The sequence below is a fragment of the Henckelia pumila genome, chromosome 2 (genome assembly GCF_033568475.1).
Source record: "Henckelia pumila isolate YLH828 chromosome 2, ASM3356847v2, whole genome shotgun sequence".
Classification (NCBI taxonomy): domain Eukaryota; kingdom Viridiplantae; phylum Streptophyta; class Magnoliopsida; order Lamiales; family Gesneriaceae; genus Henckelia; species Henckelia pumila.
Genome location: NC_133121.1, coordinates 136,862,464 through 136,878,480, shown reverse-complemented (window position 1 = coordinate 136,878,480; position 16,017 = coordinate 136,862,464). Strand labels below are relative to the sequence as shown.

General features: G+C 42.0%; 1 protein-coding gene across 1 annotated transcript in view; it reads right to left on the bottom strand.

Moving 5' to 3' along the window:
* The window catches only part of LOC140878498 (pectinesterase-like), a 42,220-nt gene that overhangs the window by 16,917 nt on the left and 9,286 nt on the right, over positions 1 to 16,017 (bottom strand). The window contains exon 2 of the mRNA XM_073282097.1: positions 13,123 to 13,248. Within this exon, the coding sequence (XP_073138198.1) occupies positions 13,123 to 13,248 (126 nt within the window). The remainder of the gene's footprint in view (positions 1 to 13,122; positions 13,249 to 16,017) is intronic.

The window sequence follows — 16,017 nt, the reverse complement described above, 5'->3', positions numbered from 1 at the left end:
ATTGATACCCGGTGCAGCGGAAGTTTAAAAATTTTTCATGGAACGTTTCCATGGTATGGGTATCAACCGTTCATCGATTGAATTATGTGTGTGTAAAATTTAAATAACAATTAAATAAATTTTACCTCAAATCTCGCAACGAGATTAATGGACACCAACAGAACAATTCTGCTCTTGTTGTCTCTCCCTGGAACCGATGAACGCCTTCAATCAGGTCCACGAACAGAGGTTTAATCCCTCTGATAGATTGCACTAGAAAATCTATCAGAAGTTTTCTGCGAAGAGAATACACGAATTTGATTCGTTATTCCTTACTGCGATTCAAAATCACAGACCGGAATTTTCTCTGACAGAGTAGGGAGGGGCGCGGCCAAAAACGTTTTGAGAGGCTAGGGTTTTCGAAAATTGCTCTCAAAATAATGACCTGTTGTGTGTAATTTCTGTACTGAAATAACTTATTTATAATGCAGGCCACTAACACCTTAGGGCCCATTAGTCATAAGCTGGGGCCCGACAAGCAAAGCCCGCTCGTTCAGAAATTAATATAAAATTCATCGTGACTCCGATTGATGAAACGATTTCACCAATGTGCACAGAAACCATTTCTGCACGTTTTAAAGTCAAAATAAATTTTCCTGAATCCGAATTCAGTGGTTTCCAAAAATGTCCATCCCTATGTCATTTTAGGAAATCCTACTCCCTTACTCTTATTTAAGAAGTCCAACTCCTTAGTTCATTAAATTTAACTCTTTAAATTTAACTATCTCAACGGGGATTAAAACTCCATTACACTGTGTGACCCTCAATGGTTCAGGGATACAGCTAGCCGTGGGCTCACAACTCCTTGTGACTCGGAACAACACTTTCCGACTTGCCCAACGAATCATGGTAAAGCGCCTAGCAACATCGCCCCATGATTCCCTAGGTATCACTGATAGTGCCTACAAGAACCAGTAGATTTTGGTTAGCGTACAGTACGGTCCCTTCATCCATATATCCCGATCGAATCAACAACCATTGGTATATCGAGAGTCGCTCAAGATTCGATAACTATGCAATGCATCTTGAAGATCAAATTAGTGACATCGCATGTGCTACTAAGAAACCATTTCTTAAATCACATCAAGTACTCTGGCCAGAGATTTGTCACACTAATATCTCCTCAGATCGCATAGGATATCCACACTCGCAAGTATGTGGTGAATCCTTGACAACAATGCATTGACTCCTATATGTGTCGTAACTGTACCCAATCTCGACACCTGATGACCCCCTCAGAGTCGGTAAACGAGTCAAAGCACAGTACTAGCATATAGAGTCTCCATGATGTTTCAAGTCGTAAGGACTAATGGTGTACAACCAAAACCGCGGACTTTATCCACTCGATAAGTGATAACCACTTGGAAAGTCCGGATAGGGTAGTTCGACTATTCATCCTATGAATATCCATTTGCATGCTTCGAACATCTCCATGTTCCCTACCAATGAAACGTGGTACTCCGCATCGCAAATGCTAGTCTCAAACTCGAGCGATCCTTATCCTTATTATCGGACGGCTCAATCGACTAGGAACGGTTTTAGAATATACAGTGACTATAAGATGTATTTCATGATAGACATCTCCATGTTCTACCACATCTTACATACACTATAGTATATTCAAGGTCTTTATCAAAACAACAATAGTATATCACAATATAACAATATGAAGTAATATAAAGTCATTGCCATAAAAGTGTAAATAATATTAAACAAAAGATTGTTTATACAAAGAGTCAACAAAGCCCATAGCCACACAGTTGGCTCACTGGGCACCCACTCTTACAATCTCCCACTTGCCCTATAGCCAACTAGTCATACTACGTAGACCCATTGCTTCGCGATGTTTGTCAAACAATGGTCCTGGCAAAGGCTTAGTAAGTGGATCAGCGATATTGTCTGCAGAGGCCACTCGTTCGACACTGATGTCTCCTCTTTCCACAATCTCCCGGATTATGTGGTATTTCCTCAGTACGTGTTTGGATCTTTGATGAGACCTTGGTTCCTTTGCTTGAGCAACGGCACCCGTGTTGTCGCAGTACACCGGGACTGGACCAACAAATTCAGGAATGACGCCCAACTCTTGGACGAAATTCCTCATCCAAACGGCCTCTTTAGCAGCAGCTGATGCTGCAATGTATTCAGCCTCAGTGGTGGAATCCGCTGTGGTGTCCTGCTTGGAACTCTTCCAAGAGACAGCACCGCCATTGAGCATGAACACAAATCCAGAGGTTGACTTCGAGTCATCCACATCACTTTGGAAGCTAGAGTCGGTATAGCCTTCCAGTTTGAGTTCTCGTCCTCCATAAACCATGAACATATTCTTAGTCCTTCGCAAGTACTTAAGAATGTCCTTCACGGCTTTCCAATGCATCTGACCAGGATTAGACTGATATCTGCTTGTGACACTCAGAGCAAATGCTACATCCGGTCTGGTAGATATCATCCCATACATGATACTACCTATAGCTGACGCATATGGTACATGTGTCATATTCTCTATCTCTGCTTCAGTCTTGGGACACATAGACTTGGATAGAGAAACTCCATGACACATGGGTAGATGTCCTCTCTTGGACCCATCCATTGAAAACCGTTTCAATATGGTATCGATGTAGGTTGATTGAGTGAGTCCTATCATTCTCTTAGATCTATCCCTATAGATCTGTATCCCAAGAATGTAGGATGCCTCACCCAAATCCTTCATCGAAAATCTACCTGATAACCATATCTTTGTTGACTGCAACATCCCTACATCATTCCCAATGAGTAGGATGTCATCAACATAAAGTACTAAGAATGTCACCGCATCCTTAACTACTTTCTTGTACACGCAAGGTTCCTCCGGGTTCTTGATGAAACCAAAGTCTTTAATTGTTTCATCAAATTTCTGGTTCCAACTTCTTGATGCTTGTTTTAGACCATAAATTGATCTCTGAAGCTTGCATACCTTATGCTCGCTTCCTATGGATGTGTACCCCTCAGGCTGCTTCATATAGATTTCTTCCTTAATGTCTCCATTAAGAAAAGCAGTCTTCACATCCATTTGCCATATCTCATAGTCATACCATGCAGCTATGGCAATAAGGATTCTTATGGACTTGAACATAGCAACTGGTGAAAAGGTTTCATCATAGTCAACTCCTTGCCTTTGAGTATAACCTTTCGCCACCAATCGCGCCTTGTAGGTCAATACCTTACCATCAGGCCCAAGCTTTCTTTTGTAGATCCATTTACACCCTATTGGAACAATTCCATCGGGAGGATCCACTAAAGTCCAGACTTGGTTAGTATGCATCGAATCCAATTCTGACTGCATAGCTTCAAGCCATAAATTCGAATCCGCATCAGAAATTGCTTCCTTGAAGCTTCTTGGATCACATCCAATGTCGGGTTCATCTTGACCCTCTTCAAGAAGAAGACCATATCGAACTGGAGGTCTAGAAGTCCTCTCGGATCTTCTAGGTGCAGGCGTGTCCAGCAATGGTTCCTGAGGTGTGGGATCGTTATTTTGTATTTCGGGTTCTTCTCGAACTTCTTCGAGTTCCATCATCTCGCCTTTCTTATCCAATAAGAACTCCTTCTCCAAGAAGGTGGCATTCCGCGAAACAAACACCTTTGTTTCAGCAGGATAATAGAAATAATATCCGATTGAATTCTTCGGATACCCCACAAAATAACACAAGCTGGATCGACTATCCAACTTATCTCCCACTGTCCGCTTCACGTAAGCAGGACATCCCCAAATCCTCAAGTACGAATACTTAGGAGCTTTGCCATTCCATAACTCGTATGGTGTTTTGTCCACTGCTTTAGTGTGGACGTTATTCAACAACAATACCGCCGTTTCAAGCGCATAGCCCCAAAACGAAGGTGGAAGCTCAGTGAAGCTCATCATGGATCGAACCATGTCCAACAAAGTTCGATTACGACGCTCCGATACACCATTAAGCTGTGGTGTCATAGGAGGAGTCCACTGAGAGAGAATCCCATTCTCTTTTAGATAGTCCAAAAACTCGGTACTCAAGTATTCTCCACCTCGATCCGATCGAAGTGCTTTAATACTTTTACCTAGCTTGTTTTCTACTTCAGCCTTGAATTCTTTGAACTTTTCAAATGCTTCAGACTTATATTTCATTAAATATAAATACCCATACCTAGAATAATCATCAGTAAAGGTAATGAAGTAGGTGTGGCCATGTTGAGTCCCTACTCTAAATGGACCACAAACATCTGTATGGATCAAATCCAACAGATTTTGACTACGCTCAGGCTTCCCCTTAAAAGGAGATTTAGTCATTTTCCCTTTTAGGCAGGATTCACAAGTAGGTAGAGAGTTAATATCAGACATATCAAACATGCCCTCTCCCACTAGCTTGTTCATCCTCCTTGAGGAAATATGACCTAGTCTAGCGTGCCAAAGGTTTGCCGGGTTTTGACTATCGATTTTCCTTTTGTTTGTTGTCGCCGGTTTTGTCAATACAATTCACTGGAACGTCTTTTAGTTTTAAATTGTATAGATCGTTTTCAAGTTGTCCATTTCCAATTAAACATTCATTCTTGTAAATTTTGCAAATCTCATTCACAAAATTGCAAGAATAACCATCTCTATCTAGCATAGAAACAGAATTAATGTTTTAATTAAATCTGGAACAAATAAAACATCTATCAAAAGTAACTTAAAACCGTTCTGCAAAAATAAATATTTCCCATAGCTATGGATTTAACTCTGGAACCATTCCCGAGCCTTGACTGGGTCTCACCCATCCTTATCCTATTACTTCTTGTTATCATTTGCAACTCATTGCAAATTTGAGATCTACATCTGGTATCCAATACCCAAGAAGTAGTATTAAGAAAAACATTTATTTCAATGTAAAACATACCCTTTGCAGTTCGCAATTGCTTGGGGTATTCCTTGCAGTTACGTTTCCAATTACCGGGTTTCTTGCAGTGATGGCAAACTTGTTTAGACTTGTCCAATTTTTCATGTAACATTTGGCCTTGAGATCATGGTCCAACCATTTCTCTAGTTCGGCCAACCTTTCGGCAGTTACATCAGCCGGGGCTGTTTTCGGAGAAGCCTTTTCTAACACTTAGAAAATCTTTTTCCGAACTTAGGACAATCTTAACTTATGGAATCATTCTGTATTGTTTGCGTCAATAAGTTTGTTTTGTTGGAGAACAGAAACATGTGGATTACTGAGATAAAACAGACAATTATCGATGATTGTTTAAATAATTTACTAAGACATAAAATTGGCGAATTTTATTTTATGAATCTCACTCCCACTATTTTAACGATTTCACCACCCTCTAGTGAAAACGGGAAACTTTTTCCTTAGTGAGAACATGGAGTCCAATTGACAAACTTATGGTCCCGAATAATATCAGCCAACCATAATTCTCAAAAGGTAGAGCCCAATTGCTTCCAAAGCAACCCCCATGTATTTACCTCATGTCCAATAAGGGCCCAATAATATGACGCCGTTTAAAGTGACATGTCAAGATGACCCATCAATATTAAGTTGTGATGGACGGTCGCCATGTGGATCCCCCAATAATATGAGCCGATCCCATGGGAGTTCCACCCAACTTACAACATTTGTCGATCCAATGTACAGCTTTCCGACGGACGGGCCCCCCCAATAATATGAGCCGGACCGTATCCGCGGGTAGCATCACATACATTGACCGTTGATGGAAGGTAGGAACATTTAAACAATATTTAAATTTCCTTTATTTATCTTGATATAAATTTTAAATCATATTTAAAATGAGGGATTTTATTTATAAAAATATTTGTCTCATCATATTTAATTTATTGCATGCATTGCCGGATTCACGCAATTTATGTCTAAACATGCATACAATCATAATATCACATATTATATAGGATGATCGATTCCATTTCTAATTGACCCGTGGTTGCCAATCACGGGTCTTAGTCCAATCCTAGGTAATATGCAGTATGCAAATGCAATCCTATTACATATGCTTCCAATTTACATTTCTTCAGTCTTCATTGTCTGCTGGGCCCACCATCTTCAAATCTTGATCTCCCACTAAATCTAATGTATTTACAATTAAATAACAATGACAAGTAGGGGATACATTTTTAGGGGGTGGGAACGGGCTATAAACCAAGCCCACTTTTATTACATATGACATTCATATCGGGCCATAAACCAGGCCCATTAATAAAACCAACAACAATAAAGACAAAATGTAAATTCCTAACATACACCTACAAAATTGGTCATGGCAATCGATCATCCTTATCCAATAACATTTAATTCAAAATTAATTTATTGGATAACATGCTGTGGCAATTCAAATTTAAACAAGATAAAATCATATTTTATATATAAAATCACATTTCACATATAAAATCATATTTTATCTCCATATCAAATAAAATCATATTTTATCTATAAAATCCAATTTTACAAATAAAATCATATTTTATCTAATATATCATAAGATCATATCTTATCATCAATTGTACCAAAATAATTGATTTCAAAATTCAATTTACGGATAAAATATTAAAATTTTCCAAAAATTCAAATTTATCCAAAATCAATTTTAAAATTTACGGACTCGAACAATTCGATCCGAAATCTCGTGAACCAATCAAAAACAATTTTTGACCGGACCAAAAATAAAATTTTAAATATTAAAATTAATAAAAAATTAAAAATTAATTTTTCCCGCGGGCCGCCCGGGACACTCCCGGGCCGGCCCGCACCCGGGGCGCGGGCCGGGGGCAGCCCGGCTGCCCCCTTAGGGCAGCGCCTGGCGCCGCCCCTGGGCGGCGCCGTGCGCTGCCCTGGGCGGCGCCGAGCGCCGCCCTGCGCAGCGCCCAGCGCTGCGCTGGGCGGCGCCGAGCGCCGCCCCTGGGCAGCGCCGAGCGCCGCCCCTGGGCAGCGCCGAGCGCTGCCCTGCGCAGCGCCCAGCGCTGCGCTGGGCAGCGCCGTGCGCCGCCCTGGGCGGCGACGGTCGCCGCCTTGGGCGGCGCTGTGCGCCCCCTTTGGGCGGCGCCGTGCGCCGCCTGGGGCAGCAACAATTGCTGCCCCACCGGGCAGCGATCCAATCGCTGCCCGGGTTTTGCCCCGAAAAAAAATTTTTTTTTATTAAAAATATTTATTTTGTTTCATAAACCGAGACTCAAAAATTTTGTACAATTGATTATTCAATCGATTGATCTGAGCAACCTGGCTCTGATACCACTGTTGGAAAACTGGCGAGTTCCCAGACCAATTACGATTGATACCCGGTGCAGCGGAAGTTTAAAAATTTTTCATGGAACGTTTCCATGGTATGGGTATCAACCGTTCATCGATTGAATTATGTGTGTGTAAAATTTAAATAACAATTAAATAAATTTTACCTCAAATCTCGCAACGAGATTAATGGACACCAACAGAACAATTCTGCTCTTGTTGTCTCTCCCTGGAACCGATGAACGCCTTCAATCAGGTCCACGAACAGAGGTTTAATCCCTCTGATAGATTGCACTAGAAAATCTATCAGAAGTTTTCTGCGAAGAGAATACACGAATTTGATTCGTTATTCCTTACTGCGATTCAAAATCACAGACCGGAATTTTCTCTGACAGAGTAGGGAGGGGCGCGGCCAAAAACGTTTTGAGAGGCTAGGGTTTTCGAAAATTGCTCTCAAAATAATGACCTGTTGTGTGTAATTTCTGTACTGAAATAACTTATTTATAATGCAGGCCACTAACACCTTAGGGCCCATTAGTCATAAGCTGGGGCCCGACAAGCAAAGCCCGCTCGTTCAGAAATTAATATAAAATTCATCGTGACTCCGATTGATGAAACGATTTCACCAATGTGCACAGAAACCATTTCTGCACGTTTTAAAGTCAAAATAAATTTTCCTGAATCCGAATTCAGTGGTTTCCAAAAATGTCCATCCCTATGTCATTTTAGGAAATCCTACTCCCTTACTCTTATTTAAGAAGTCCAACTCCTTAGTTCATTAAATTTAACTCTTTAAATTTAACTATCTCAACGGGGATTAAAACTCCATTACACTGTGTGACCCTCAATGGTTCAGGGATACAGCTAGCCGTGGGCTCACAACTCCTTGTGACTCGGAACAACACTTTCCGACTTGCCCAACGAATCATGGTAAAGCGCCTAGCAACATCGCCCCATGATTCCCTAGGTATCACTGATAGTGCCTACAAGAACCAGTAGATTTTGGTTAGCGTACAGTACGGTCCCTTCATCCATATATCCCGATCGAATCAACAACCATTGGTATATCGAGAGTCGCTCAAGATTCGATAACTATGCAATGCATCTTGAAGATCAAATTAGTGACATCGCATGTGCTACTAAGAAACCATTTCTTAAATCACATCAAGTACTCTGGCCAGAGATTTGTCACACTAATATCTCCTCAGATCGCATAGGATATCCACACTCGCAAGTATGTGGTGAATCCTTGACAACAATGCATTGACTCCTATATGTGTCGTAACTGTACCCAATCTCGACACCTGATGACCCCCTCAGAGTCGGTAAACGAGTCAAAGCACAGTACTAGCATATAGAGTCTCCATGATGTTTCAAGTCGTAAGGACTAATGGTGTACAACCAAAACCGCGGACTTTATCCACTCGATAAGTGATAACCACTTGGAAAGTCCGGATAGGGTAGTTCGACTATTCATCCTATGAATATCCATTTGCATGCTTCGAACATCTCCATGTTCCCTACCAATGAAACGTGGTACTCCGCATCGCAAATGCTAGTCTCAAACTCGAGCGATCCTTATCCTTATTATCGGACGGCTCAATCGACTAGGAACGGTTTTAGAATATACAGTGACTATAAGATGTATTTCATGATAGACATCTCCATGTTCTACCACATCTTACATACACTATAGTATATTCAAGGTCTTTATCAAAACAACAATAGTATATCACAATATAACAATATGAAGTAATATAAAGTCATTGCCATAAAAGTGTAAATAATATTAAACAAAAGATTGTTTATACAAAGAGTCAACAAAGCCCATAGCCACACAGTTGGCTCACTGGGCACCCACTCTTACACAGTATAGAAATGGTAGGCATGCTCATCCATGCTGCGAGAATACACCAAAATGTCATCGATGAACACCACCACGAACTTATCCAGAAAGTCGCGGAAAACTCTGTTCATCAGATCCATAAAAACAGCTGGAGCATTCGTCAGACCAAACGGCATCACTAGAAACTCATAGTGTCCATACCGCGTACGAAATGCTGTCTTAGGAATATCCTCCTGTCGAACTCGCAACTGATGATACCCAGACCAAAGATCAATCTTCGAATAGACAAAAGTACCCTGCAACTGATCAAAGAGATCATCTATCCGCGGAAGAGGATACTTATTCTTCACTGTCACCTGATTCAACTGACGGTAGTCAATACATAACCGTATCGAACCATCCTTCTTCTTGACAAAAAGTACTGGGGCTCCCCATGGCGAAACACTAGGTCGAATATAACCCTTATCAAGAAGATCTTGCAATTGCTTCTGCAGCTCTTTCATTTCTGACGGTGCCAATCGGTAAGGAGTTCTGGAAATCGGTGCAGTCCCTGGCACTAACTCAATGTCAAACTCAATCTCCCTTACTGGTGGCAAACCTGGAATCTCTTCCGGAAATACATCTGAAAAGTCACAAACCACTGGTATCTCTCGGATATCTGGCTCTCCTAAGGATGTGTCAATGGCGTAGATAAGGTAGCCTTCCCCGCCAGACTCTAAAGCACGCCGGGCCTTCAGAGCTGAAACCACTGGTATCGGGGGTCGCGCTGTTGGAAAACCGTGTTCAGATCAATTGAATCGATACCCGATGCAGCGGAAGTTTAAAAATTTTATTTTTCTTTGATATGAAACAATTTCATATCATGGGTATCAAAACGTTTAACGATTAAATCACACAAGTAAAATAAATAATAATTAATTAAATATTTTACCTCCAATCTCGAAGCGAGATTATGGACACCAACAGAATTTAATCTGCTCTTCTTGTATATCCTGGGAACCGATGGCGTCACGATCAATCACCGGAATAAGGTCCACGAACAGAAAACAGAAACCCTCTGATTGACTGCACTAGAAATCAATCAGAAGTTTTGCGTAGAGAATAAACAGATATGATCTGTTAATTCAGAATTGTAATTTTTCACAAAAATCACAAGTCTGAATTTTCTCCGGGAGGGACAAGGATTTCGAAAAACCCTTAGAATATTTATATTGTAATTTCGAAAATTATAAGACACAAAGTGTTTGATTTTCGAACCCAACGCCTCTATTTATAGATAATTTCTAGTTATAATTGTATCAGGACTCTAACTCCTTAAAGCCCACAATCCATAACTTAAGCCCAACAAGCCAAGCCCGTTGTTATAGAAATTAATATAAAATTCATCGTGACTCCGATTGATAAACTGATTTCACCAATGTGCACAGAAACCATTTCTGCATCTTTTAGAGTCAAGATAATTTTTCTGAATCCGAATTCAGTGATTTCCAAAAATGTCCATCACTATGTCATTTTAGGAAAATTCCACTCCCTTTAGTTGAGAAATCCAATTTCTCTTTCATTAAATTTAACTCTTTAAATTTAACTATCTCTACGGGGTTTTAGTAATCCATTACTTGTGTAACCCTCAATGGTTCAGGAATACAGCTAGCCGTGGGCTCACAACTCCTTGTGACTCGGAACAACAATTTCCGACTTACCCAACGAATCATGGTAAGAGCGTCTAGCAACATCGCCTCATGATTCCCTAGGTATTACTGATAGTGCCTGCAAGAACCAGTAGATTTTGGTTAGCGTACAGTACGGTCCCTTCAACCAAATATCCCGATCGAATCAACAACCATTGGTGCATCGAGAGTCGTTCGAGATTCGATAACTATGCACAACATCTTGGAGATCTATTAGTGACATCGCATGTGTTACTAGGATAACCATTAACCTAAAACACATCATGTACTCTGGCCAGAGATTCGTCACACTAATATCTCCTCAGATCGCATAGGATATCCACACTCGCAAGTATGTGGTGAATCCTTGACAACAAAGCATCGACTCCTATATTCGTCGTAACTGTACCCAATCCCGACACCTGATGACCCCCATAGAGTCGATAAACGAGTCAAAGCACAGTACTAGCATATAGAGTCTCAATGATGTTTCAAGTAATAAGGACTAATGGTGTACAACCAAAAACGCGGACTTTATCCACTCGATAAGTGATAACCACTTGGAAAGTCCGAATAGGGTAGTTCGATCATTCATCATATGAATATCCATTTGCATGCTTCGAACATCTCTATATTCCCTACCAATGAAACGTGGTACTCTGCATCGCAAATGCTAGTCTCAAACTCGAGCGATCCTTATCCTTATTTTCGGACGGCTCAATCGACTAGAAACTGTTTAGAATATACAGTGACTATAAGATGTGTTTCATGATAGTCATCCCCATGTACTACCACATCTTACATACACTATAGTATATTCAAGGTCTTTATCAAAACAACAATAGTATATCACAATATAACAATATGAAGAAAGATAAAGTCATTGCCATTAATAAAATGTAAATTATATTAAACAAAGATTGTTTACACAAAGAGTCATAAAAGCCCTTAGCCACAAGTTGGCTATCCGGGCACCCACTCTTTCACGCGCTCCCTCACCATAGAAATACCATGACTCGTCATCCTCTGGATGAAACTGAACAAACCTCTGATAGCAATCCACTATCGCTTGGTAGGTAGTTAAGACATCTATCCCAATGATGCAATCGAAATCCTCTATTGCTAGAATCATCAGGTTAGCACTAAGCTGATGTCCCTCGAAATCCAAAACACAACCCACAACTAGACGCTTGGCTAAAACCTCGCTCCCCATAGGAGTAGAAACCACTAGCAACACGTCTAAAGGAATAAACGGCAATCTATACTTCTTAGCAAAACGTGCTGAGACAAAAGAATGAGATGCACCGGTATCAATTAAAACAAATGCAGGAAAACCACACAAACTACAGGTACATGCGATCATCCGATCACTGTCAGCCTCTGCCTGTTCCTGATTAAGCGCAAAGACCTGACCCTGGACACGTGGCCTCAAAGAAGAATGACCCCGAGAAGGAGTCTGAGTAGGTTGTCTCTGAGACTGCTGCGGCTGCTGGCGCTGCTGCGAATACTGCTGCTGGAAAGGTGGCTGCTGGTACTGAGGTGGTTGAACAGATGCCTGAGAACCTCCGGAACCACTCACTGTCCCAATCAGCATAGGACAATCTCTCTTCATGTGACCCTTCTGGCCACACTGGAAACATGCAGTGATCGATCGACCACACTGCCCTGGCGGATGTCTGCGTCTGCACTGACGACAACGGTTCGGCCTTTGACCACCAAAGTCATGCACTCCACCAGATCCAGAGGAAGAAGAAGAATTACCTCCTGGCTTCTTGAAGGACTGCCCCCTAGGGCCCAAAGAACTAGCACTCGCTGACCTGGAAGAAGAAGAGTAAAGTCCCCTGTTCTTTCGAATACTGTCCTCGGCCTGGCGACAACGGTCCACCAAATCCTCGTAAGTCCCATCACCACCCACAGCAACCATCCGATGAATATCAGGGTTCAACCCTTGAAGGAAATGATCAAACTTCGCCATAGAACTATCAGCAACATGAGGACAAAAAGGTAGCAGATCAAAGAACTTCTGCTGGTACTCCTCGATCGTCATCGTCCCCTGTCTCAAACTCAACAACTCACTGGCTTTCGCCTGACGAAGAGCTGGAGGAAAATACAGTCTCTGATAAGCAGTACGAAACTCAACCCAAGTAGCTGCACCTCTAGCTGCTATGAACGGTGCGGAAGTAGATCTCCACCACTTCCTCGCCCTGCCCTCAAGCATAAAGTCAAGAATCTCCATCCTATCCTCAGCCGTGCAACGGAACTCCTGAAAGCAGTGCTCCATCCTCTCAAGCCAATCCTCCGCCTCTTCAGCTGTCTCACCACCCGTCAAAGGCTTCGGGCTAACCCCATTGAATCTGCGCATACGCACTCGCTTGCGCTCCTCTGGCTGACCACGACGATGTCTACGATTATCTGGATCGCCCCAACGACCGCCGCCTCCGCTATCGTGGCTCTCATTGTAATCTGTCATCTGTTACATAAGAACAGATAATTACTTAATCCGCTTTACGATATTCCCAGTGCAATGCGCTCTGATACCAAAAATGTAGTGACCCAACCCGGATCCACTACCTAATCAGAGTTACAGTAAAAGCGCACGCAATAAAAGCTTAAAGCGTAAAGTGCGGATAATTAAAATACAACAAATCCAATCGGCAGAATACAACCGACGATATCACAAGTGTATAAGTACTGTTATACAACCAAATCGAAGGTTCAGGATAAATAAATCCCTACCCTCTACAACCTCACACCCTCCCAAGCTCAATCCTGCTGAGAGCCGCCTGGACCGTCCAGCCTCAAACCTGCCCCGTCACAAGGTACACAACGAATACCCAAACACAGGGGCGTGAGCTAGAACGCTTAATACGAAGCAATGATATAAATACAAATATGCGCACACAGATGATTTAAAACTCAAGTGAAAACACTTGCTCATGGCACCGAGAATATACAGTACCGGCTAGAGAGCGACTCCGCGGGGTACTCGTATACTTTCATATCAGGGCTGAGCCAACCCCATCCTGACCCAAATCCAAAACAGGATACAAGCCCCATATGGAAACTGTCATACCTGACTCGAGTCCAAAATGAGATCATTGTTCCCTATGGAGACTGTCAATGACTCACATCTCTCCGGATGCAGTCACACGTAAAATCATGTATGTGCTAAGACGGTAAAACATGCTAAAACATGATAAAGCATATAACACATACTCATGAAACATACATGCAAATATATCATGTCGGCTATCTCGGTCAGTACTTACGTACCTCTAACACTGCTGGACAAACCTAGCTCCACTGGCCTATACTCCAAGCCTACTAGTTCAGTCTACTGCTATAGTAACCCAGATACCATTTTAAGATAATAATATGTTAAACATGATTAAGGGTTGGTATTTAACCAATTTCGGAGTGTTATTGGACTTCAGAAGTAAAATTTGGGCTTTTTCATTTTGGGCCGGATAGTAAGTTCCGATCCCGGATAGTAAGCTCCGATCCCGGATAGTAAGCTCTGATCCCGGATATTAAGCTCCGATCGGAACGGAAGCTTCGATCCTGGAACGGAAGTTCCGATCCCCAGCTGTCAAAAATGATCGATGACTCAGTCGCGAGTTTTGACAAGTGTCGGTCATAGAGCAGATCGAAAGCTCCGATCGTAGATCGGAAGTTCCGATCCTGGCGTGGCAGACATGCACGCAATGAGCTGGATCGGAAGCTCCGATCCCGAAATCGGAAGTTCCGATCCTAGCCGAGAAATTTGGCTATAAATAGGGCCGTTCAGAGTTCATTTCTGAATTACGAATTCCCGAGTTTCCTTCTTCAGTTATATAGTGTGAGTTATACACTTGAGGGCCCTATCGGTTATAATAGAGGTTCTGGAATAACCAAGGTATGGTTATAGTCATCCGGGACTAGCGACTTCAAAGGGCTATCGACGGACGAAGGTATGGTCCGGGAATCTATTTAAGTTTTGGGAGTACTTATTAGCTTAGTTAAGTCTTATAGAATTTATGTAGTGATACGGTGAACTTTTGAATATAGGCTTGGAACCTAGGATCTACTTTACTTGAACTAGCCTAGAGGTACGTACACATTGACTGAGATTGCCAGCGAGTATACATGTTTATATGTTGCATTTATTTGGCATTATTATATGGCATGATGTATGATTTACCGTTTTCTATACTCATATGTCATGTGCATATACACGTTGAGCCTATTCTTTGTTATACCTGATTATAGAGCCGCTCATCTCTATACTCGATAGTCTGTCACTGAGGGTACCGCGGTGGCGGGGGCATTTATGTCTGTCTACTCTGGTGTACTAGACGAGTGTGGTTGCACCCAGAGGTTGATCCGTGCGGTGGCAGCACTCATATGGCGCCGGTCCTGAGCATGATTTTTCAGATGATCTTTTACCAGTCATCATGCAGCATGCATTATATACATATGTTTACTCATGTCTATGTACTGGGCGTAGCGCTCACGTCCTAGTTGTTATCTTGGACACCCTATTCCATGGGGCAGGTCGCAGGATGGACGAAGCTGGTAGTTCAAGGCAGGACTAGGGAGCAGGAGCCTTGAGGATTTTATTATACAGCAGGATTCAATATAGCTGTATAATGTTTACTGTTTAAGATTTCGATTTGGTTGTATCACTACAGATTTAAGTCTGGATTATATTACTAAGCTGATATGTAAATTATGGATTATGTTTCCGCACGTTTTTACTCTGTTAAGTATTTTGCTGTATTAAGTTTAATGCATGCTATTAGTTGCCAGTTAGTAGGTGATTCCATGCAGGGTCACTACATTTTTGGTATCAGAGCATGCATAGATTTTGGGATTAGTACTTGGGATTTAGTTTAGTCTTGAGTAATTCTTGCGCATTTGGGGTTTTAATGTGCAATTCTTTTCAGGATATGGCTGACGAGAGTCACGGTAGTGTTGGCCAGGGAGGTGGTCATCATCATCGTCATCACCGCCATCATGATGATCAACATCGTCATCATGAGGGTAGACGTCGCTACTCTATCAATAAGTTCATGCAAGTAGGACCGAAACCCTTGGTGGGAGGCGAGAATCCTGAACAGGCGAGGAGTTGGATGTCTAAACTCGAGAGTACTTTTCGTGCTTTCGATTGTACTGAGGATCAGAAATTGGAAGTTCTAGAATTCGTTCTAGAGGATAGAGCACGTTTTTGGTGGGATGCCAAAGCTGCTCAGGCACGTAC